At 41.9% G+C, this 26,487-nt stretch overlaps 1 protein-coding gene across 20 annotated transcripts in view; it reads left to right on the forward strand.

Moving 5' to 3' along the window:
* Positions 1-26,487, forward strand: part of LRRFIP1 (LRR binding FLII interacting protein 1) — a 118,837-nt gene that overhangs the window by 31,015 nt on the left and 61,335 nt on the right. For 9 of the 20 annotated variants that reach the window (XM_060282798.1, XM_035140421.2, XM_060282737.1 and 6 more), the window contains 6 exons: positions 7,220-7,306; positions 11,342-11,359; positions 16,965-17,012; positions 18,790-18,834; positions 23,414-23,464; positions 25,425-25,469. In XM_060282798.1, the coding sequence (XP_060138781.1) occupies positions 7,220-7,306; positions 11,342-11,359; positions 16,965-17,012; positions 18,790-18,834; positions 23,414-23,464; positions 25,425-25,469 (294 nt within the window). The remainder of the gene's footprint in view (positions 1-7,219; positions 7,307-11,341; positions 11,360-16,964; positions 17,013-18,789; positions 18,835-23,413; positions 23,465-25,424; positions 25,470-26,487) is intronic. The other 11 variants (XM_060282805.1, XM_060282774.1, XM_060282777.1 and 8 more) reach the window with 3 other exon arrangements.

A 26,487-nucleotide genomic window follows, 5' to 3' on the forward strand; every position in this document is an offset into this window, starting at 1 on the left:
TTCGTATGGTGAACCCCATGATGGTGGTATGTGTATATAATATGAATATGTTTCTATTGTTTGGATCTCTGTAAGGTATTTGACATACTGAACTGTTGTTGGAAATGAAAGTGAGAAATACACTTGACACAGACCCTACTCAGGTGGTTGTATTATTCACAAATGCATCCTTGCAGAATGGGGTTGCATCATATGTTGAGACTGTCAGGAGACCTTGCGGCTTGGTTGAATTAGATTGGAATAATCACCGTTTCAAAGGCTTTATTCATGTAAGAACTACTTACAGGATGAGTTGAGATGAGAGAGAAAAACCGCAGGCATCTGGTCTCAACAAATTGGAGGACAACAAACAAAATGGCTCAGCTTTTATAGGTGGTGTTAACTTAGACATAGAAGCTTACAAACAAGTGCTGGCTAGATTGCTAGATAAAACAGTGCACCTTCAAACTCTAGATAAGGAAATACATTTGCTTTCTTCCAACAGGGAAAACACAAGACAACACATGAAAGGGGAATCAGATGTGGATTCTAGCATCTGGAATCCCTCATTGTAATCCAAAAATCTGCAATATGCTTAAAAATAAGTGCAGGTCCTCAGTTATGGAATATATGATGGTAACATAACAGTTTGTTTGCCAGGCTGAATTACTGTGTTGAAGCTGGCAGAGTTTGGAAAATTAATGGGAACGCTGAATACTGTTGCTAGGTGGTGTCAGCCCAAAGCTCCTCAAGTTTTTGTTGGTTTTTCCACTTCCCAACCAATGAAGAACTCCAGGCAGTTGGTTGCTTGGTAACATGTTGCTTGTCTGGGCAGCATAAGTCATAGTGCCAGGACACTTATAAATGCAAGCAAAATTCCAGTAACTTAAAAATTACCCTATTTTGGTTTTCAGATTCAGGGACTACAATAAAAAAATTCCTTCAGTAGCACCTTAAAGACCAACTAAGTTTTTATTTTGGTATGAGCTTTCGTGTGCATGCACACTTCTTCAGATACAGTGAAATGGGACTACAAGTTACTGGTTTTGTTTCTACTCCTATCTGTATCACTGTGGTTCACATAAGTAGCCTACAGTATTATCTCTTAAAAGTGTGAAAATCTCGCTTCTCTGGACCTGAATTAGAACGGCACATATCAACCTGATTAACTAATTTGGTATACAGTCATACCTCAGTTTAAGTACGCTTTGGTTTGAGTACTTTCAGTTTAAGAATTCCATGGACCCGTCTGGAACGGATTAATCCACTTTCCATTACTTTCAATGGGAAAGTTCACTTCAGGTTAAGTACGCTTCAGTTTAAATACAGACTTCCGGAACCAATTGTGTACTTAAACCGAGGTACCACTGTACTGGATGTCCGAAATGCAAATGCCTCTCCCACATAGCTGGGAGGACTTGGTTCATGGTATGGGGTTTGCAGGCTTCACCAGAGGCTTATGGATCCATAGTCCATTCAGGGCATCCTATTATGCCCATTGGGGCTTGGAGCAGGGAGGGTTTGATTTGTGGAAGATGCAAAAAGGTCTGGTGACTCCAGACCATGCCATGTGTTGGTGAAGAGGTTGCAAGGAGAGTCTACTGCTGCCAGGGTTCATGATCTCATTTTGAACATTGGTGACTTGCTTGCTTGGGTTCAATCCTCTCCACTAAAATCTGAATGAATAGTTTGTTAATGGGATCCAGGAGCCCCCCCTTCTCGTCACTGATTGGGAAGGAAATATTTGTTTGTTTGCTTGCTTATTAAATCTGTATACCGCCCTTCATCTGTAGATCTCAGGGTGGTTCACAAAATACATAATAAACACAATTACAAAAATAATACGAAAACCTGTTCATACCCTCCCACAAACACATTTAAGAGAACATAGGATGTTACGGGTAGGTAGCCATGCTGGTCTGCTGTAGTCGAAACAAAGTATCTGAAGAAGTGTGCATCCACACGAAAGCTCATACCAATGACAAACTTAGTTGGTCTCTAAGGTGCTACTGGAAGAAAAAAATTAATAGGGTGTTAGTCAGCCCAGTTCCTGGTTGAAAAGGAATGTTTTCACCTGGTGCCTAAAAGTGTATAATGAAGGGGCCAGGTGAACTTCCCTTTGGGAGAGCATTCCACAAATGGGGAGCCACTTCAGAAAAGACCTGTTCTCATGTTGCCACCCTCCAGAGCTCTTGTGGAGGAGGCACATGAAGAAGGGCCTCAGAGGACGATCACAGGATCCAGATCAGTTCACATGGGAATTGGAGGTCCTTGTTGTATTGCAGTCCTGAGCCATTTAAGGCTTTACAGGTCAAAGCCAGCACTTGGAATTCAGCCAGGAAACTAATAATACCAAATATACTAGAATGCACATCCTCTCTCATGCACACCATTCTATGTAGTACAGAAGAAACAGCCATGTCCTGCAAACATGGCAGAGCATTGGTGTGCTCTATAGTATGAGACACAAAATAGCTTGAAGAAAATAGGATTTATGCTATACATACTTTATTTAAAAAATGGCTTAAAGTGTATAAATTTAGAAGATAAAGTAACACTTTGATTTTCTTTTTAGGAGTCACAAAAGCCCTTAGTCAGTATGCTGAACTGTTAAGTAAAACTGTTAAGTAAAATCTGAAGAAGTGTGCATGCATACGAAAGCTCATACCAAAATAAAAACTTAGTTGGTCTTTAAGGTGCTACTGAAGGAATTTTGTTAAGTAAAAATAAGGCACAGCACCTTCTGGCGCAGAGCCAGGATCTGATGAAGGAACCTGCTATGGGGGTGTCTGTTTCCACCCCCTCTCCAAATTGTGCCCAGGGCCACAACACCCTTCTCTCTTTCTCTCTCTCTCTCTCTCTCTCTCTCTCTCTCTCTCTCTCTCTCTCTCTCTCTCTCTCACACACACACACACACACACACACACACACACACACACACACACACTATGCCTCTGCTTCTGCTTCCACTTTCTAATAGTATAAGTGAATATTGGGAGTTTGCTCTTTGCTGCTAATAGTTAAAAGACTTACAAGAAGTGAACATTTTAAACTACAAATTCAGCCTACAAAGCTTTAGTGGTGGGATTCTTTACCTTATGCCGTGGCACCAAAATTTTCAAAAGTAGGGAATCCATGGCTGGGCCTTTTAACAACAGGGGGCTACAGTACTTAGCTAATTGGGAACCATTGCATTACACAATATTAGTTCCAAAACAACTTACCAATATTTAGATAAAGAGTCTCAGAAATAATCAGATATGTTACATAGATGGAAGTAAAAAGCAATGGGACAGCTCTGTTACCTTTGGAGGAAGTGTTTTCATAGCTCATGTCATCTGGTGTGCCTTTGACTTTTTCCAACTACAGTGGTACCTCGGTTTATGAACAGAATTGGTTCCGGAAGTCTGTTCATAAACTGAAGCGTTCATAAACTGAAGCGAACTTTCCCATTGAAAGTAATGGAACGTGGATTAATCCGTTCCAAACGGTCCGCGGAGTAACCGTTCATAAACTGAAGCGAACTTTTCCATTGAAAGTAATGGAAAGTGGATTAATCCGTTCCAGACGGGTCCGTGAAGTACTTAAACTGAAGCGTTCATAAACTGAAACATGGGTGTAATTGGTTCCGGAAGTCTGTTCATAAACTGAAGCGTTCATAAACTGAAGCGAACTTTCCCATTAAAAGTAATGGAAAGTGAATTAATCCGTTCCAGATGGGTCCGCGGTGTTCATAAACCGAAAATTCATAAACCGAGGTGTTCATAAACCGAGGTTCCACTGTATTCTGTTTACAAAGCTTGTGTTTCATACATTAATATTGTGGAAGTTAGAGGTGTTTATAACAAATTTTCAACCTCTCTTCCGTATAGTTGTTGCTTGTTGCTTACATCTGCAAACATGCAAACATCTGATCCCAAGCATTTTCTGAACACAACTTGAGTGACTACAGTTAAGCTGTATTTTGGATGAATGGCTTTGGTACTGGTGGCAACCATTTCGCATGGGGTTTTCGTTCTGGGCCGCTGCGCACATCAGCAGAGCACATATAAATGTGCCCCGCTCTGTTACGTCCTCCGTTACGCCCTTTTCCAAGTCCCAAAGGACCTGTGCATCAGTGCATGTGTAAATTGGATGAGCCTAAAATTGTTGCCACCTGTATTCTAGCTTTCAGATGGCAAATGTACTTACCGGTAGTTTGGTTTGTAAGAAAACCCTTTTGGATGCTAATACTGACCATGAATATGTGGAGAAACAAAACAATATATACTATGTTACATGTGCTTGCAAACTGATAGCAGATGGCCTTTTCTGTGTTACAGGTGCTTCACTTTAACCTAATTTATTTCAAAATATCTGCCCTGCCCGTGAAAACAAAAGTCACAGGGACCCTTTTAACATGATCCATTTCTTTTGTGGCAATCTTCTTTATGGAAAAGGTGAATAAGAAGCTTGTTTAGTTTCAGTATTCTCCAATGTGATTAAGTAGGAAATGCCTAAATATGCTCAGACGTGGATTAGTTTTGTGTTGCAAGCTTTATGATAAAATGCTAATGCTTTTCAGGTGAGATGGGACTTTCTACCAAAAATGTAATACTAACATTATGCAAAGCTTTAGAAAAGTTTTTATGTTCTCTAGGTACGATAAAGGACATTTTTTTTATTCTGAAATTTTATGTAGGTTTATTATACTGTACAAATACTTCCTCTTTTTATGGGCGTAGAATCTTGGGCCATTTATACACACTATCTTGGTCATGCTCAAATTACGGTTTTCTCCAGTACTGGCCAGGTTTCTGAGATAAATCACATACAGTATTGGAGTTGTTTTGGACCCCCTGTTTCAAGATAACACAGAGGGAATACTGATGGGCAGCTTATCATACGATAGTTTTCTACCATGCTGTTTCTTGGTAACCTGTAATTATTACATATGTTGTGTAATCTCCCTCCCCCCAAATATTCTTATTTGATGTCTTCTCCAAGTAGAAAGGCTTTCCTCTATGTCTCACATGGTTGGATTGCATTTATTATTAGTATTCCATGACTGGTGACAGCAGAATGTCTTACCCTGAGCTGCATGGCAAGCGAGGGATTTGTGGCAAGCACAGTCTCTTTAGGAACTGCTTACTTTCCCTGCCTTTTCGCCATGGATTTCAGACGTCATTTCAGAGTTATTTATGTTCTGTAACAATTTAAAATACCGTACTTTGGGTTTTTGAGGCATTTTCAGAACAACTTTTTAAAACCTAGGTGCTTTTTCAAAGCTATATTTTAAGAAGACCCCCACCCCTTCCCTAAACAGGAAAACGTTTCACTAAAAACATTGTACATGTATTTGGAAACCAATGCAAGCTATATAATCAGAATGATGGCATAGGAAGAACATAATAAGCCATCTATTCAATAAACCCAGAACTAGAAAATAGTGGCAAAGTGTAGCAATAGGTAGAACATCTTCCATGCCACAGTAATGGCAAACCTCGGGGAGGATGGGGAGAAAACTTTCTAATGAAGTGGGACATAATCTGTCATAGCTGGATTTTTCCATAGCACTTTTAGCAACATTTAATAAATGAGTCAGCTTATCCTGTGTAGTCGTTGGCTGTCTGTATTTGCCCTCAGAAACAAGGGCTTCTAATTTTCCAGAGCCGCTTCCCCTCACTTCAGTCTCTGATTAAGCTCTTTTTTGTGCTAGGGATTGGTGTGAGTTAGTTTGACAATCAACCATCCTAATGCAGCTCCCCCCCATTGCTTGTACTACCTGAATTGTCAATGTATTTGCCACTTAATGTGACACTGAAGTTAACTTTTTAAATTAAAAGTTAAACTTTTAATATATTGAAGTGTAATTTTATCAAGATGCTTGGGGGGAAGAGGTAGAAATAACTGCTGTGAATAATCAAGATTGGCTTAGCGTTCAAAGCAAAATATCTGTTTTATGAACACTTGATTTTGCATGTAAGCAGATAACGCCCATTAAAACTGAAGTAGGCATTCCAAAATAGTTAATAATTACTACGGTGTGCTAAAAGGCTTTCAGTGGAAACATGTTGCATATTTATATGTGGTCTATTTTTGACACATGGATGCTGAGTGAGTTGAATCAGTGCATTTATTTATAGATGTAGTTGCTGAAGGAAACCTGTTTTTCAAGTCAGCCTTTTCTTGCATATTACTCAGGCACTTAATGGAAGGGAAAGGTGAAACTAGCTTTGTAATTGTGAATTCCCCAGTTCTGTACAAAGGAATAATCTCTTGTCAAATGCCTCATAGACAAAACTTATACATAATCATAATGTTTCATCAGAAAGAAAAATCCAACAGCAACAGTAATGTTTTATTAGGACCAACTAAGTTGTCACTACATGATAAGCAAGATTTAGTGTTCACAAAACAAAACATCTTTTGGCTATTTTCACAAGATGAAGATAGGGGTGGTTACTATTCCCATATCTGTAATTAAAGTGCAAAACGTATACAGTGGTACCTCTGGATGCGAACAGGATCCGTTCCAGAGCCCCGTTCACAACCTGAGCAGTGCGCAACCTGAAGCAGCAAATCTGCACATGCTCACCGCACAATTCAGCGCTTCTGCGCATGCATGTGACGTCATTTGGTGCTTCTGCACATGCGTGAATCGCTGAACCCAGAAGTAACCCGTTCCGGTACTTCCGGGTTCAGCGCGTTCGTATCCCGTGATGTACGCAACCCTCAGCGAACGTAACCAGAGGTATGACTGTACTGGCTAGCTAGAACCATGTATTTGAGTTCCCAAATGGTTCTCCTTTGCTTTCTATTTTGTATTTGCATTTACAAGTGACTCATGTCAGGCTAAAGGCCAATCATTGCATCTTTTAAAAATGCCCTTACGTTACTGATGATGTGGCGTACTTTTATGCAAACCTTGGAGCTGTAGTAGTCAATGTGTGGTTCCTCCAGATGATGCTGGATTTCAGCTCCCGTCATCCCTGATCCTTGGCCACAGTGACTGGGTCTGAAGGGAGTTGAATATCTGGAGAGCACCACCTTGGCTATCCCTGCCTTGGAGCAGGCTAAAGGTATTCTGTTGGGTGACAGAACAAGCAAGTATTGAATACTACATACCAGTGACTAATAATGAACATTTTGTGTGAAAGCTTGTTGTCTGCCTACATGTACTTCCCCTCCAGCTAGGGCATGTTCTGCAAGTTTAAACTATGTGGAAATATAGCTTTATTCTTTTTTTTCATTACGGTAGGCTGAAGCGAGGCTTGCAGCTAAGCGTGCAGCACGGGCTGAAGCACGAGAAATCCGAATGAAGGAACTGGAGAGGCAGCAAAAGGAGGTATGTTAAGGATATTGAGTTGTCTTTCTCTGCAGCCCCAAAATTACTTCTTAATCCTTTGAATGAAATGCAGAAATGGTCCTTTGGGAGCCACAGTTGGCAGTGATTGCAATAAAATTGTTTAATGACTGGAAAATAGATTAAATGTGTGTTAATGGTTCTTCTTGAATATTATTTACTTATTTTGTATAGCCAAAGCCCTTACACAAAAGATAAAATACGTTACTCAGAAGAGCCACTATTTTTTCTTTTGAACTATATTTTCCTGCGTATAAGACTACTTTTTAACCCAGGAAAATCTTCTCAGAAGTCAGGGGTCGTCTTATACGCCGGGTCGTCTTATATGCAGCCGCAGAAGCTATTTCTGGCGCTGCGAACATTTTGGAAATGGGCAGCGTGGTGCCGGAAATGGCTTCTGCGCATGTCCAGACGCGATTTTCAGCTTCCGGACATGCGCAGAAGCGTTTTCTTTTGCTGCGGACATTTTGGATATGCGCAGTGCGGGCATGTCCAGCCCACGTAGGAAGCGGGGTTGTTTCCTTCACACACATCAGTCAACTGAAATGACATAAAAGTCGCATTTGCAACCTTGAAGTAGAATGGTTCTAGCTCTTTCTGCTTGACAGCTGGAGAGCTATTATTACTTTAGTTTGATGAATTCAGAATCAATTTGTGCATGCTTGCTTGGGAAATAGAAGCAAGAGGAGCATCTGTTGGGCTCGTGCACAGAATTGGCACACCCTTCTAGGTCAATGCTGGCAGTGGCCACAATAGTCCTGTCCATAGTTTGTATTTAGTCAATGGGTAATATTTTGAAAGCATGCTCTTTTAAGACTACCATCTCAGATAGTAATAGTAACTGGCCCCAAGAGCCTTTCCTCTGCAACAGTTGCTTCTATTTGAGTAGAATTCTCCTTTGTAAACTCCGCCAGAAGGCTTACACGCCTGTCAAGGGTATTTATATCCACCTGCTGTGCTAGTCCTGAGTAACAGGATTTCCTAAACTGCAGTAGAACAAGCTCATAGTCCCTGGCAGCAGCATTCATCCTACTTGTGCTTTCTAAGTGACCTGTGTCCTCCTTCCTAAGGGACCCAAGTGACCAGTTACTGAAAGTGCTGCTGTCTCTAGGCCCATCCAGATTCCACACACCCTTTGGAGTCCTGTCCTGAAATCTTGTGTTTGATTTTATCAATTCCTTGCCTCTCTATGGGTGTTGGTAAAACATCCCATCCAGTCACGTGTCGAGAACTTAGATGGATTAACACTAAAACTATCTCTTCTTCCAAGTGGATGTCGTTCGTGCAACAAGTAACAGTGTTCAGTTTCACATACAACAGTAAACGGTAGTTTAAAGAACATGTGCTGGGTCACAAGAAATGCTAAGTCAGGACTCTGGTTTGTTTCCTCCTTGTGCAGCATTAGTTTGCACACCAGCATTATGCTTCTTCGTGTTAAATTATAATTTATTGATTTAGCATTGTGTATGAACCAGACCAACCTCTGAGCAGACAATTATCCAACTGGCTATCTCACAACTGGCCCATTTAATCTTACATTTTTGGATGAAACCAAGTATAGCAATTCTTAAGTTTCTGCCAGAGGCAAGAATCAATCCACAGTGCATGGTAGAAAGATATTCAAGGAAATATAGTTACTTGTGACTAAAACTGTGTATTTTGGAAATGCCTCTAAGCAGATATTTGCAATATTGCTTTTAATTAATGACTGGTTAAAACATGGACCGGATACAGAGTATTTGTGTATAAATCACCAAGTAGTTTCTAGCGTGTGTGTGTTACATTAACTGCATAAAGGAAAAATGTCAATTCTGCACCTCTGACTCTTGATACAAGGCACCCGGCTCTCATCTGATGTGACACAGAGAGGAGCCTAGGCCTTGCATAGCCCTGGGATCACATGTTGGCCTCCCTGTGGCTTTTCAGGTCATAACAGAGAGAGTACTAGCTACAACGTCTTTTATTTCTTGTTGGCTTTTATATCTTGTTGGCTGTCTAAACTATTTTTTATCTAAAAAGTATCATTTGAGTGCAGAACACGCTTCTGGCCCAGCTGGCTGCTAGGGCTGGACGATACCTGGTTTTCAACATCGTGATGTATCACCAGATAAACATCACAATATGCTGTTATACCACAATGTCTGAAATAAGGATGGAGCTATGTGGAGGCACTGGCTGGCTTCATGGTTTTTCCTGCCTTGTGATTTTTGCACAGCATGCGCCCCCGCGCATATGCACACACATCATGATTCACAATCTATTGCCAGGAAAAAAATTATGATGCTGATATCATGATATGGAGTTCAAACCAGTTTGGGATGATATATCACCCAGCCCTAACACACATCATGATTTGTGATATATTGCCAGGTCAAAAATTATGAAAGCAATATCTCAATTTGGAGCCTACTGGCTGCTGCACAAAAAATGAGAATCCACTCTCTAATCCTTGGCAATGGCATGGAGCACTTGGCTGGGCTCCCCCCCCCCCAAATTCCCACTCCACTGCTTATTGAAGAGGGAAGAACTGAGCAGCTATGGTCACTGGGGAGACTTGGGGATGGGCATGTGGGCAACTGTCCAGATCAGGGGTCCCCAAACTTACCCGGCTTTGTGCCGGTTCCTCCGGCACCGATTGTGCAGTGGACTGGAGGGTGGGGGAACGCGCTCCCATACGCGCACACACTTGCTTTTTTGGTGTGGCACGGCGCCAGAAAATTTCTGGTGCACTTCCGGGTCGGCCCGGCACCAGAAATAGCTTGTGCGCGTGCGTATGGGAGCGCGTTCCCCTGCCCTCTGTCCCACGCATGCGCACAAGTTATTTTTGGCGCCGGAGATGGGCTACTGCACTGCGGCGCACTGATAAGAGCAGGCGGCAGGGGGTGTCAGGGGGCGCACAATTGGCTCGCGTGGGCCACATCCCGCCCCTGGGCCTTAGTTTGGGGACCCCTGGTCCAGATCATGCACAGCTTCTTCTGATTCAGGGTTATGGAGAGTAGGGCTGTGTGCCCTCAGCTCCTGCAGGACAGGATTGCCACCAAAAGTCCAAACTTCACTGCTGTAATTAATCTAGAGAGGACTTTTTAGAGAGGACTGAGTGATTATTATTGTACAGTATTATGTTTTGAATGTTATGGAATAGCTTGCAAGCTCTGGGCTACAGCACTGTGCTTAAAATGTTTGCTTGAAGTAATTTTCCATAAAGATACTCTTGAAATGTCAGGATTCATTGTTTACTATTTAAAGTAGAAAGGCCAGGCTTAAAGTGTGATTATGCTTCCCTTCCATTGTGCTGGAAACTTCTGCAGATGTAAAACTTCTATTGTGTGTGTTATAGAAAAATGCCATATTATTGTCTAAAAGTCTTGATTATTATTTGTGTTGTGGATCAACAATGTAAACTCATTGTGAAGAACTTTTTACAGTATAAATATGTGGTTTATCTTCCGTTACGGGAGCTTATGCAGCTTATGCCTCTGCTCCCCAGCACTGTATGTAAGGCTTTAAAAATCAATATTTTTCATTGCCTTTTCTGGTGAACTTGAAGTCTGAGTATAATGTGAAGCGAACTAATAATACTTCTCAGGATATGGCTACATTAATAAGTTGCAGTGGAAGTTGGGTAGGAAACTATGTGTTCATGTATTACCAAAGCTTCTACGTGGTCTACCAGATCTGCACAGCCATGCAACTCTGGAGTCCTGTGCCAACCGAAATTACAAGGCCAGCTTCTAAAGAACTGGAAGAGTTTTCACACTGCTGGGTTTTAACAATCCAAGAGTCATTCTTTGTGTTTTATATGGATCTCTGTCCACAATATTGGATCCAGTGCAATTTTCCTCCACCACTGAAGCACATTTTGCATTCTTGATAATAAAAATATTGGTCTTGAAGTATGGCTTATTTATGCATTCTCATATATGGGTGTATGTGGAAGAAGAGTTCTTTGTGAACTGTACCTACTGAAAGCTATTGCCCTCATTTTTCTCCTTTCTTTCCTTTCCTTTGCCAATGTAGATCTATCAAATTCAAAAGGTAGGGTTTGCTTAGCCTCTTGTGTGATTGCATGCACTTTTCCTTTTGCATCAGGAAACCTGATGGCACTTGAGAATTAAACCCACTTAGATATGTCAGGTATGCAGCAGGGTTTACTTGGAAATTTATCTTTAAGACATGTAAAATTCTGCTACTATATTAACATCAACCAAGAGTAAACTTGATCTCGTTGTGAGTTGCTCAAATAACAGCTTCTCCCACATCTAATTTACTGATATAGTACTAATCGGGTGAAATATCACAGGATTTGTTCACAATAGCACCTGCCACACAACACCAGCACACTGGTCCATGTGGATTTGTTTTTAGAGCCATACCGGTAATTACTTTGCATTCCCCCATAACTGATAGATGTAGTCCAAACAAGGTATGCTTTCAGCCAGTAATTGGGTATGGGAAGATGCCTTGTAGAGTGAGTAGTTCAAAGTTACACATTGAGGGGAGTGTATGGCTGGAGTTACCGGTATAACTTAATCTTGGACTAGAGCAGCAGAACATTAAACTGGAATAGCTGTTGCAGGCAACAAACAGCTTTCAAATTTTGATATACGGTAAAATTAAAATACTCTTTGTGGATCCTAACAGTTTTAGTAGTGTATATTTGTGTGACAGCCCATGTTGAAGTTTTCAATAAAACTTCAAGATATGCATATGCAATTATAATAAAAGAAGACTAAATCACAAACTGTCTTCATTGGTAAACCTGCTGCTATTTACTAATGAGTCTCTCAGGCTCCTTTTGCTTGGGCAACATTCTGTTCTTTCTTTGCATGTTTTCACCTCAGTGACTGTACTTACTAATGCTTCTTGAATGGCAGTGCAAATTAAGCAGCTTCTGAAAACGCTGAAGTTGCTTGACTGCTTTAGTCTTGGACTAAAGGAGATACCTCTTCAGAGGCTTGGAGCTGTCATTTCCTGCATTGTGTATGCTAATTGCTCTGTCTCTTATCAAACCAGCTTTGTAGACTTCTCTAAGGCTTCCGCCAGTTCCTGGGGGTGGGAGGACGCTGAAGTTCCTTCCAGCAATATACAGTAGTGAGCACTGCTGCAAAAGAGGTGTCCATAGTTGGCATTGGGGCATATTGATGGTGCTCCTGCCATTACTGGTCACCAGTCATATCCTTCCCCACTAACAAGTCCCCTCTGTGCACTTTACTTTGAAAGTGTTTCCTTTAAAATTGATTGGGGTGTTGAAATATGTTTTGGCATATTCTCTTATGAGTTCATGTAAATGTTTTAAAAAGAAGAAAACTACTTGCAACAGCACTTGCTCTGACATTGCAGAAACACTTGCTTTTTAATTAAATTTATGTTTCATTCAGTGTTAGAAACAGATATGAAAAGTAGGAGCTAAACGGCACCTTAAACCTGGGTTATGGGCGCAACAACAGAATGTCTAGGCGCGCTTTTTTATAACAAGAATACAAAGCTGAAAATGAAGGAACTGCAGCTAAAATATTGTGTCCATTTTTCACATGGTCTAGTCTTCATCTGAAGACTGCAAAAATGAAGCCTTTCTTCCCCCAGCCCACCCCCTTAAACTTCTTATGAGGGTTGCTCAAAACACTGCCTTTCTGTAACCCCTCAGCTTGCCTGACCCTGCAGTAATTTCTTGGAAGTCAGGCAGGCAGGAATTTCTCCTCCCAGGCCCTCACTGCCAGCAGTGGCAGTTTTAATCTGAAATCTTAGATGCAGCGCTGTGCCCAGAGCTCAGAAATTGCTTGCGCTAATGAAATTCCCAGTCGCAAAATGTGCCTAGAACAATGGGAGTTTCGATTACTGGTTTCATTGAACTCTCATACCTCACATTCAAGAGAAATTTATGGCTTACTGCCTTCTGGGATAACCAGTTTCACTACTTTCTTGATGTGGATGGAACTATAGGAAATGTTTGCAATTGGAGTTTACCATATTGGCCCGAATATAAGCTGCACTTTCCCCCCAAATTCCAACTGTGGAAAGTTAAAGTGCGGCTTTAACTTTATTCAGAACCGAGTGCTGCATGCCCGCCTCCCAGCACTTCTGCCCCAAACAGGGGACAGGGGGGCGGCCAGAGGTGGGTGCACAGCATGCTCGGAACCGAGCACCAGCTTGGGGAGCAGGGTGCCCAGTGCCGGCTGCCTGCCCACCCCCCCACCCCCATTCAGGGCAGTAGTGCTGGGAGGCAGGCTGCACCCACAAATAAGTCTTGAATTTTAAAGGTGCGGCTTATTTGCAGGTGCGGCTTATATTCAGGCCAATACGATATTAAACAAAGCAAGCTAGACTTTGCAGTATCTGTTCTGCTCCCTCATTATACAATACTTGTACTGTTGTCAGTTTAAGTGCTGTTGGATCATGACTCAAAGGATGAATTTATTTGCTTATTTTGCAGACATGATTGTCTGTCCACAGTAATAAAGTCAACTTTGAAACGTCGGCTGAGAGAATGCAGTCAGTTGAATTGCTTCTCTTTGTATATCAAGCTATAAGTTCAGTCTCCAAAACACCCCCTCCCTCAATCAGATGCACAAAGTAGAAAGTACCTATTCTCTCTTTCTTCTTTGTAAGAATAAATGATGTCCTCACAAATAAGGTAAGATAAGATAATCTTTATTGTCATTGCCCCCCTCTGGGAACAACGAAATTACTCGGCTGCTCCATCCACTCAGATAAGGCACTCCACATAAATTTAAAATAACTACAAAACATTAATTAAACAATGCAATACGAAATGACAAGTAAAAATAAGATGACTTCAAAGTCCAGACTTTTCCATTTAAGGCTGAAATTGCTCTAGAGAAGAAACTGTTCTTGAGACGGCTCATTCTCGCCTTCATTGTTCTGTATCTCTGTCCCGATGGCAGGAGCTCAAAGAAGCAGTGACCAGGATGCGATGGAACTCTTGATATGTCTAGTGCTTTCCCTGTGGCACCTGGTGATACAGATTTGTTCTAAGGTGGAGTGTGAGCAGCCAATAATGCTCTCCGCTGTTTTAATAATTCTGCACAACCCTATCCTATCCTGGGAAGTACAGCTTCCGTACCACACGTACATAGAAAGTGGCCGCTGAGACAAAAGCTGCTTGAATGTGATGTGATTTGACAACTATCAAACCTGATGCCACATTACATAATATCCTAATGGCAGCGTATCACAATAGTAATTTTAATAAAATACTGAATTAACAGTGCCATACAAAATGTAATATAAAATGAATAGGATAAAAAGTATGGATTGTTCAGTATTGGCTGCATTCTGTCGGCCCTGCTTACTGATTTTGTGCAACAGCCGTACTGCTAGTGGGAGCCTTGCTGTGTAGTGTAACAGCCAAATCCAGTGGATGTCTTCCATTTGTGAAAGTTGTTGCATAGCTCCTAGTGCAACTGCTATTCCTATACACTGTGACAGTTAAGATTTATGTACTGTACTACTGCCCTGAGTGCAAATGCTTGTGAAATAATGCTAAATCTCAGTCTTCTTGCGCTACTGTTACATTGGCCCTCACTCAGTATTTTTACATAATTTGAACTTCAATTAACGGGTAAAATTTCACGCTTGCAAGAAGCATAAAATTAATAACTGGGGTCAGTTGCTGAAAAAAACAAATACATTTTAAGGGTGTCTGCAACACTCTTAATAGCTAAATAGAAAGCATAACACATTTCAGTGAGCCAACAGAGCTTCTTGTTAAATAGTGTGTCAGGAAGAAATAGGAGCACCTTATCTACTTAAGAGATAAGTACCAGTTTTAATATCTATGCTAGAGTTGGTGGGTCAGGAAGTGCCTCTTCTTTGCAGCTGTGCATTAAATATTAGAGCACTATTGTCGCTCTGCCTAGCATGGAAATGCTTGTCTTCCTCTTAACAATATAGGACATTTGTTATTCATGGCACCCATGCACTTTTTAGCAGGGGGTTCCCTTAGTTTGTAAAAATCCCAATAGAATAAACTTACCTTTCATTCCTGCCCCTGAAACTTAAGTCAAACACAGTGTGAAGCCACTGTTTTTGCTGAGATGTTCCTTTATAATAAATCTTGACTGAACTGGGTCAGAAATTCAGGCCTGTTGCACCATTCTCCCCTTCTTTCTCTATGGAATAGCATGCCCTGCTAACAGTGCTCAGCAACCTATTACTGCTGGAGTGACTTTAAACAGTGCTGCCATTCTGAACAGCGAAGCTGGCTTGTGGAGAGCAATTTATGCTTCAGTGCCTTCAGAAGAGACGCTATGGCTTGCAGTCTTGCATGAGCACGTTTGCTTGATCCCTTGTCTGTGTAGTGCTGCAGAGATTCCTAGTCATGCAGGGGTGGGCAACGTGGCGTTTGCAGGGGTGTGTGTGTGACATGCAACTTCTGAGCTCTTTTGTGCTGGGAGGAGGTATCCATGAGATTGGGCAGACTGCCTTCTCTTCATTTGCTTTCTCGCTTTCTTGAAGTCGTCTTCCTCTGGACTGAGGTGATTCGGATGTGCAGAAAAAGCCCGATGCATTATGTTTCTTTAATGTGGAAAGCAAAGTACTCACAATATGTGTTGCGAGTTCACTGTTCCCATCCTCCTCCTGTAATCCTCCCCCTCCTCTTTTGCTTTACAGGTTCTGACCCAAACCCTGTTGTCTTCATTTCCCCCCTCATGCATCCATTTTTTAAACTGCACCACTCCACTGTTAACATTTTGCCCTCGTAGATATTTGGAATGTTCTTTTTGCCTCTCAAACTGCTCAAAACGTTCCCCTCTCCCTCAGCTGACTTTTTCTTTGCACCTCACCTCCTTTCTTTAACTTCTCTAAGACTCCACTTCTTTCTATTATCCTTGTATCTTACCTTATTTAGTTTGTGAGCCTGTGGGTGTGGATTTTTCTGTATTGCAATTATATTTCTACAGTGCCTATTCTTTTATGTGCTTGATAAACTTACCGCACAGACATTGTTCTCACTTTATGGTATACTTTTCCTGCACACTTGAATCAGAGAAGTAAATGAATCCTACCATGGTAGAAGAAACAGGTTCACTGCACGTTTCCCAGTTTCGGGGTCCCTGAAGCATTTTTCGTACTTTTAAAGGCTCTGGCCAAGATTGAGTACAACAGCGGCCTATGGGGGTGGAGAATGCGTGTGTGCCTCTTAAGTGGACCTTCAGCTCATGCTGCATTTCCTTTGAGACTCTTGGTGCTGAATAAGTTGCTCACCCCTGTCCTGATGTGTTTTTAAAGGGCATGCCTATGCTACAGAGGAGGCCGTGGCTATTTTACCTCTAGGTTGGTTGGTTGCTAGATTAGAGTGTTTGACATTACTCTGAACTTCACTGATTATGTTTGAGGTTTTTTGATCCTTGAAATATGTCACCCTCTTGCCTTTATTGGAAGGCAGTGAGTATTAATGCCAGTGGCTATTTGCAGAGTAAGCCCAATTTTCGAGACTTTCGTAGTCTTGGTGCAGCTACACTGTAGCCATGTCTGGCAAAGTTGAGCTCCAAGTCTGTAATGGTTTGGTCAAACCAAATCAATGTATTTTATTGACTAAAGCAAAATCCTTGGTGTAGGCATGCCTATAAACTTGTGAGTTTACTTTTTCACCTAAGTTTCCCCCTTCTTTCCTTCATAGAAATATTATGGTCTGGATACAAAGTTTGGCGACATCGAGCAGTGGATGGTAGGCTTTGTCTAAGAATCCAGATTTGTCTAAAACTGGCCATCATGTTGAATAAACTATGTAGCATAACTGTTATCTCTACTTGAAGATGTGCTTTCATTCCTGAAGTCTAGTTCTTAAAACATTTTCCAGAGTTGGAAGACTGATATGGTGTACTAACTCTCAGAAACCACCCTGCCATTTTTTAAATCCAAAGCATTTCTTTGGGATGTCATATTGCTGATGAATGTTTGTGCTAAGAACCGTATGAGTCTAGCAGAACAATATTCATTTAGAAGCTTGTCAAGTTACTGAGTAAGTGTGTAACCCATTGAGGAATACCTCCTTATCGGTGGCAGCGGAAGATAGCTCAGGTTAGAAAATTCCATTTGCCAATGACAACTTCACTACTAACTAGACTTTTTATTAAAACAAACAAACAAACAAACAAACAAATTGAAGATAATTAAGACTACACCAGTGTTGTATGTAGCAATGTATAATACAATAATAATTTATTATTGTAGCCACTGTGTAAGTAGTCACATAATTAGCTTTCTTCTATAACCCATTAATCAGGTATTTGTTTCATATAATAAAGAGGTAAATAAACTGTTATGCTGAAATAGCCCATGTGCCTATTCATACCGTAAATGTGGTATTAAATCCTATTGTACTTCTGTAAACAATGCTAGTGACCAGGGTGTACTCTAGCTACTCCAAAATAAAAGTAGCTATGCTTTATCATGGCACTATCAGCATGTTAAAAATCCTAGTAAAGATTCTCTTGGAAACAGAGAAGTCATTTCATTGATGTTCAGTGCCTCCTTCTTTGCCAGAGCTCTAAAAAATTCCTCTGTACATCCTGTGTGTACATCCTGTGTTTATATATGCACTAACCATTTACCTGAAGTAGAATCACTGTTAGAGATGTGAGAAACGGGAGAGGCATGAGGCATCCTTGAGGCACACAGGAGCAGTAGGCGCTTAAATCTCAAGCACTATAATCAAACTTCCACACTGTTTCCCACTACTCTCTATTGAATAATGGGTACAATTGCATGGTGGTAGTTTGAGGAAACATCTTAGTGAACATAAACATTAATAAGAGAGGTGTATGAGAAATGTTAACATATTGTTGCTACTTTGCCCAAGGATCCTCGTACATTTCTTCCTGGGACATCTACCAGCATGTGCTTAATGTGAGGAGGCTATATATATACCGTAGAAAGCTGCCTTTGGTCTATGTTGCTCAGCATTATCTGCACTGACTGGCAGCAAGTCTCCAGGGAATCTTTATTGGTCCTGCTTGGAGATTGAACCAGGGACCAGGGATGCTCTGCCACTGAGCTTTAGCCCTCCCTAAGCACTGCGGATCACGGCTGGCCATGTAGATAACTATAACTTAGCACAGGTTAAAGTGCACCCCACATGTGTAGACTATTGGAAACAGAAGTACCAAAACAAGCTTCTCAATCTGTGAACTCAGAACAATTAGAATGTGTGCTTATAGAATTCTTTAGCTCACAGTTGCACATTAAGGAATGGAAAAGGAATAATTATGTCATGAGATTTCATTACAATAGATTTCTGGGTCTGGAACAACAGTGGATTTCAGATATGGTGAAATACCTATTGCTATTTTCTCTGAATTATCTTTGAGTACCATTTTCATCATCAGGTGCAATCTTGCTAACTCCTACTGTGTTCTTCACCCTAACATTTTTCTTTTAAAGCTCTGTATGCATGCTTCTGCCTTACAACATTTTATCTTCTGTCTTTCCTTCTGCCCTGGTAGGAAGATACTGAGCGTTACACCCATAAACCCAGAAGAAATGCCTCGGTCAGTATTGTTTGCACTTTGTGTTAGAACTTTCATTTGAAAAGTAATGAATAAAAATTAATGACTAAAATTAATCTTATTATGGAGCACCTCTGCAAATTTAGTTGAAGCAAAATCCCACATTGATGATTTTTTAATTGAATGAATTGGGAGCAGGATGGGATCACCCACAGGGATCATGGGATCACTATTCCTCTTTCATATTCATGTTCCCTCTGTTATTCATTTTAAACTCTGTTACGTCTCCACGGATCTTAAATGTGCATAATGCTACCAGTAGCTTAGAGGTACTCCTGGGTCCTTTGCTGTTGCTTGAAGATCAGGTTCAGGCACGCTGGGTTCTGCCCCACATTGTGGGTGCCCAGTGCCCAGTGTGCACACGCACACATCACACATCACACGCATGGCGTCACATGGTGCGACAGGCCCAGTTGGACCTTCCAGCAGCTGCAATGAGCTTTCGGAAGGCGCAACAGGCCATGTTTGGCTTCAGCACGCTGTGTGAGGTCATGCGTGTGCCACATTGGGTTCACCAGCTGGGCACCCACAGTAACAATTTTGTGGGTGCCCCAGAACCCAGGTGCCCCCAGAGTTGGCGCCTATGCTCAGGTGGCCTCAGGGGTGCAGAGTGCCTCCCATCGGCTTGGCTGGTGGTCTAGCTGCACCAGGGATAGCCTAACTTCTGTTGTCTGCTCTAGTAACCTCTAGGTTAGATTACTGCAACATGTTATACGTAGGGCTGCCTCAGAAGATTCTTCAGTGAAGACGGTTTAGAAACTTCACCTGATGCAGAATTCAGCAGCCAAGTTGCTCATCGGGGCAAGATGGTTTGAGCATATTACGCTGATCTTGGCCAGACTACACGGGCTGCCAATTAGTTTCTGGGTCCAATTAAAAGTGCTGGTTTTGAACTATAAAGCATTAAAGGGCTTAGTACTGGAATGCCACAAGGACCGTCACTCTTCATATGAACCGACCCAGACCCTGTAATCCTCATCTGAGGCCCTTCTTCATGTGTTGCCTCCATGAGAGGTCCGGAGCATGGCAACATGAATAATAGAATTATAGAGTTGGAAGAGACCCCAAGGGCCATCCAGTCCAACCCCCTGCCAAGCAGGAAACACCATCAAAGCATTCTTGACATATGGCTGTCAAGCCTCTGCTTAAAGACCTCCAAAGAAGGAGACTCCACCACACTCCTTGGCAGCAAATTCCACTGCCGAACAGATCTTACTGTCAGGAAGTTCTTCCTAATGTTTAGGTGGAATCTTCTTTCTTGTAGTTTGAATCCATTGCTCCGTGTCTGCTTCTCTCCCTCCTTTTATATATTTGAACATGGCTATCCGATCACCCCTTAAACTTCTCTTCTCCAGGCTAAACATACCCAGCTCCCTAAGCCATTCCTCATAAGGCATCGTTTCCAGGCCTTTGACCATTTTGGTTGCCCTCCTCTGGACACGTTCCAGCTTGTCAGTATTCTTCTTGAACTGTGGTGCCCAGAACTGGACACAGTACTCCAGGTGAGGTCTGAACAGTGGTACTATTACTTCCCTTGATCTAGATGCTATACTCCTATTGATGCAGCCCAGAATTGCATTGGCTTTTTTAGCTGCTGCATCACACTGTTGACTCATGTCAAGTTTGTGGTCTACCAAGACTCCTAGATCCTTTTCACGTGTACTGCTCTCAAGCCAGGTGTCACCCGTCCTGTACTTGTGCCTTTCATATTTTTTTTGCCCAAGTGTAGAACTTTACATTTCTCCCTATTAAAATTCATCTTGTTTGCTTTGGCCCAGTTGTCTAATCTGTTAAGGTCATTTTGAAGTGTGATCCTGTCCTCTGGGGTATTAGCCACCCCTCCCATTTTGGTGTCATCTGCAAACTTGCTCAGGATGCTCTCAAGCCCATCATCTAAGTCATTGATAAAGATGTTGAATAAGACTGGGCCCAAGACAGAACCCTGTGGCACCCCACTAGTCACTACTCTCCAGGATGAGGAGGAGCCATTGATGAGCACCCTTTGGGTTCGGTCAGTCAGCCAGTTACATATCCACTGAATGGTAGCATTGTCTAGCCCGCATTTTACCAGCTTCTTTACAAGACTATCATGGGGCACCTTGTCAAAGGCCTTGCTGAAATCAAGATAGGCTATATCGACAGCATTCCCTTCATCTACCAGGCTTGTAATTCTGTCAAAAAATGAGATCAGATTAGTCAGACATGACTTATTTTTCAGAAACCCGTGCTGACTTTTAGTGATCACAGCGTTCCTTTCTAGGTGCTCACAGACCATTTGCTTAATGATCTGCTCTAGAATCTTTCCTGGTATTGATGTCAGTCTGACTGGGCGGCAATTGTTTGGGTCCTCTCTTTCCCCCTTTTTGACTATAGGAACAACATTTGCCCTCCTCCAGTCTGCTGGAACTTCGCCTGTTCTCCAGGAATTCTCAAAGATTACTGCCAGTGGTTCTGAAATCACCTCTGCCAGTTCTTTTAATACTCTTGAATGTAGTTCATCTGGCCCTGGAGACTTGAATACATCTAAACTAGCCAAGTATTCTTGTACTACCTCCTTACTTATTCTGGGCTGTGTTTCCCCTGCTGAATGATCGGCTCCATATTCTTCAGGTCGGGCATTGTTTTCTTTTTTGGAGAAGACTGAGGCAAAGAAGGCGTTGAGGAGTTCTGCCCTTTCTCTATCCCCTGTTCGCATTTCACCATCTTCTCCTCTAAGTAACCCCACTGTTTCATTGTTCTTCCTTTTGCTACGGACATACCCATAAAAGCCCTTTTTGTTGCTTTTAACCTCTCTAGCAAGCCTAAGTTCATTCTGTGCTTTAGTATTTCTGACTTTGTCTCTACACGTGCTGGCTATTTGTTTGAATTCCTCTCTGGTGGTTTTCCCCTTTTTCCATTTTTTGTACATATCCCTTTTATCTCTTAACTCAGTTAAAAGTTCTTTAGATAGCCACCCCGGCTTCTTTAGGCACCTTCCATGTTTCCGTCTCATTGGTATTGCCTGAAGTTGTGCTTTTAATATCTCCCTTTTAACAAGCTCCCAACCAACATGAACTCCCTTCCCTTTTAGTATTTCTGTCCATGGGATTTCACCCAGCGTTTCCCTAAGTTTTCTGAAGTCAGCTTTCTTAAAGTCTAGAATTTGAGTCTTAGTATGCTTGGTTGCTCCTTTCCGCTGTATAATAAACTCCAGAAGAGCATGGTCACTCCCACCTAATGATCCTGCCACTTCTACCCCGATAACCAGGTCATCACTACTGGTTAGGATCAGATCCTCTTGTTGCTTCTCCCACTTTCTGGACAATGAAGTTGTCTGCAAGGCCAGTGAGGAATCTGTTCGACCTTATGCTCTTGGCTGAGTTTGACATCCAACAAATATCAGGATAGTTGAAATCCCCCATTACTACTATCTCACTTCCTTTTGAATGCTTGGTCATCTGTTCCCGGAAGGCTTCATCTGTGTCCTCAGGCTTGGGGATCTATAGTAAACTCCCACAATGAGATCACTGTTATTTTTCTCTCCCTTAATTTTGACCCAGATACTCTCAATATGGCTTTGAAGTTTTAAATCCTGGATCTCTTCACAGTTATACACATCCCTGACATATAACGCCACTCCTCCTCCTTTCCTGTTTGGTCTGTTTCTCTGAAATAAGATTGTATCCCTCTATTACTACATTCCAATCATGAGACTCATCCCACCAGGTTTCATTGATACCTATTAGGTCGTATTTAGTTTGCTGTACCAAGAGCTCAAGTTCATCTTGTTTATTTCCCACGCTCTGTGCATTAGTATACAGACATTGAAGACCATTGATCATTCCCCCATGTCTCTTATTTAAGGATTTTTTCCTCCCGCCACTAAGTCTGCGTGCTGTTTGCTCCATTTGGTCCTTGACATTTGGGTGATCATCTTCAGCACTTGGTAGACTCCTAGCTTCAGGACCACTGTCTCCCTCCCCCACATAAGTCAGTTTAAAGCCCTCCAGAGAACAGGCCTTTTCTACAGTGGCTCCCCAATTGTGGAATGCTCTCCCAGGGAGGTTTGTCTGGTGCCTTCATTATACATTTTTAGCTGGCAGGCAAAAACATTCTACATTAATATTCTACGGCATTTTAAATGTGTGGGGTTTTTTGGGGGGGTGTGTGTTTTGTATCGATTGATTTTTGTTCTAACTCTTTATTTTCTTATTTTATCCTGTATTTTTATCATGCGAACTGCCCTGAGATCTTCAGGTGAAGGGCAGTATATAAATTTAATAAATAAATAAATAGATTAACTTTTATGTATCTCCTGCACATAAACTGAAATGTTTTCAGATAGCTACAATGAAGGTAAAAAGCTAATGATGCTTTAGATATTTCTCCTTTTTTTGGATTTCATTTTGCTGGGGTTCCCCCCCCCCCTCCTTGTGTTTTTCCTTTACTGCTGAATGTTTCATATATATGTTAGGTTATGTAGTGTTTTGGTACCTTTTCTTGTATTTCATCTAGGATTCTTGCTGCATTTCTGTCTTTTTTAAATGGTTGTCTGGTATCCTCTTTACTTGCTTCCCTGTAGGCTTCAGATGAAGATGAGCGCATGTCTGTGGGTAGCCGCGGAAGCCTAAGGGTTAGTACTAAGTGACTAAACATGCATAACGATACAGTTGCCAGAATCGTCCCCCGCATTTGCTTAAGACGGGTGGTTCTGTTCTCTCATTCCTAGATGTTTGATAATTGCCTTCTTCCCACTGTCTCCCAGCTTTCCTTATTCTAAGCCCAGGGGTAGGCAACCTAAGGCCCATGGGCCGGATGCGGCCCAATCGCCTTCTCAATCTGGCCTGCGGACAGTGTGTTTTTACATGAGTAGACTGTGTGCTATTATTTAAAATGCATTTCTGGGTTATTTGTGGGGCATAGGAATTCGTTCATTTTATTTTTCAAAATATAGTCTGGCCCACCACATGGGACGTGGGCGGCACTGTGGGTTAAACCACAGAGCCTAGGGCTTGCCGATCAGAAGGTCAGCAGTTTGAATCCCCACGACGGGGTGAGCTCCCGTTGCTTGGTCCCTGCTCCTGCCAACCTAGCAGTTTGAAAGCACGTCAAAGTGCAAGTAGATAAATAGGTACCGCTCCAAGCGGGGAGGTAAACGGCGTTTCCGTGTGCTGCTCTGGTCACATGACCTGGAAGCTGTATGCCAGCTCTCTCGGCCAATAAAGCAAGATGAGTGCCGCAACCCCAGAGTCGGTCACGACTAGACCTAATGGTCAGGGGTCCCTTTAACTTTACCTTTACCACATGGTCTGAGGGACGGTGGACCGGCCCACGGCTGAAAAAGGTTGCTGACCCCTGTTGCTGTGAATTTTTTTGTCTGCTTGAGCCTGTATTAAAGTAAGCATCAGTGAGCATTACACAGGCCTGCCAGGCTCTCTAAGTATGGCGGGGAATTATATTTCAATGTGATCTTATGCATGTGTATTTTGCACCATTTATATAGCAACACTTACTGTACAATCAACCTTTTCCCCGGTTGCTTATAGCATTATTAGGAAACCTGACACATTTTCTATTATTATTTGTATCTGCCTGATGTGACGAAAAAACAGAGACTAAAAAAATGCATAGCTTATAATTTAAAATTCAAAAACGTTTGTGTGTATAGGGGGTGATTCCCTGCTTATATTTTAGCCTGGAACTTTTACACAGCAAAAGAGACTGTCAGCATTAAGTTGTTGGACTTTTCCATTTTCCTTACAAAATTATCCAAATAGCATGATAAATAATGTTTCAACTCCCAAGTCATCTCTGAAATTATTAATCTTGAAGAAATGTTTGAATTTGAATCAAAACCTGATTTTGAGAATCATCAGATGTGATTCTAATGGTTGGGATAATGACAGATTTCAAATTTTGCATTCAGCTGATATTGAAGTAGCTCAGATATGTGGAGCTTAAAGTTGCAATCATGCTGAAGTAGTGATTAGTAACTTGCAGTCAACTTGGCCACATACATCACTCAGGGTTTCCTTTCCCCCTATCTCCTGTTGTCAACCCAGACTTGGTTCATTGTGCTGCTGCAGCCAGTGGCAGACCGTCATGCTCTGACACGGGGGGGGGGGAGAGAACAGGGGGGCTGGTGCACATCCCGGGGGCGTGGCGCACCGCCCGCAGGGGCGTGGCGACCAGCATGGGCAGGGGGGCAGCCGCGATGGCACTCCACCGGGATTGCGCTGCCGGGGGCGGTGCGCTCCCCCCCGCGCTCCTCTTCCTCCACCAGTGGCTGCAGCATGAGAACTGTGTCATTGTGCTTACTTCCTAGCTGCAGTAGTTTGGTCAGATAGTTAGATTAACCTTGTAGGCAAGTATAATAGAACTCTTATCAGCTGGTTTTTGAGAGCATTCCTGTGATTTGCAAAAGGGCAGGTCTTCTCAGTGGCATTGTTCCTGAATCCTTTGAGCATGTACATGCCTACATAAATGGTAAGATTTCACTAAGAGCCAAATTTCAATTTCACTTGTGGATATGGGAGAAGTGGGAATTGAAAGACTGATAGCCTTTTCATTCTGCATTCTTCCCCTTGCTTCAGACTGGATTAGAGACAGAGAGGACCAAAAGGATGAACTTCAAAACAGTATGTACAGTATTCAAAGGTTCTATCTTCCCCTGAGAACAGTAGCATAGGGAAGGTGAAAAGAGAGATTGAAAAACGACTGCATTTTACAAGTGATTTTAGTTCTGGTAGTCTGTTTATGCTATAGATATGTGAATAACATTGTGTTTCTGGGGAAATGCCTTAGTTCCAAAACATGCATTTCCATAATATTCTGAGAGGAAAAATGTGGTGCCCTATTGTTGGACAATGGGGAGAGAGAAGAGCGACTTTTCTTTCGGATGTCAAGACATTCATAAGCGTGCGGCCATTACCCCCATTCGTAAGTCGAAAAATTCGGTTGTCGAGTCGTTCGTAAGTCGAGGTACCACTGTAATATATTCCAAATGAATGATAAATGTACTTCCTTCAAAAACATCACTTTCTATTAGAACAATATATATCTTGTAGTTTAAATTGTTGTTTAAATTTGAAAAAGTCCAACCTTTTATGTAAAAAGACTTTGTTTAGTATCAGTTACCTCCCTTGTTCCAAACCTTTATTAGCTCAGCCTCAGATTTTGGGATGTTTTCTCTCTGTTGCTCCAGGACACCTCCAGCCTCTTACCTGCCTGTACTGGGAGCTTTGCTAGAGCAGACCATAAAATTAGGGGGGTGGGGAAGGGTCTGTGAGCTGATCGCTTGTATTTAAAAAAGTAAAAATTGATATGTTCCCCTTCCAAAGACCCCATACAGTCAGTGTTGTATAGTAACTAAGGTGCCTGTCCTAAGATTAGGAAAACCTGTGTTCAGATGTCGTCTCAGCTATAATGCTTACTTGGTGACTTATCTCTTTGTATAATACCCTGAACTCCTTGGAGGAAGGGCAAGATAAAATGTCATTAGTGTATATGACCAATTCATTTTGTGCAATGTTCATAGTTTGTAACTAACTCATAGTTCATATATAGGTTTATTACCAATGGTAATAACTATGATCAAATGAGAAGGGTTTACTACAATTGTGGTGGGCACATTGAATTATGGTCACACAATTTGTT

This window comes from Zootoca vivipara, chromosome 1, assembly GCF_963506605.1.
Source record: "Zootoca vivipara chromosome 1, rZooViv1.1, whole genome shotgun sequence".
NCBI lineage: Eukaryota > Metazoa > Chordata > Lepidosauria > Squamata > Lacertidae > Zootoca > Zootoca vivipara.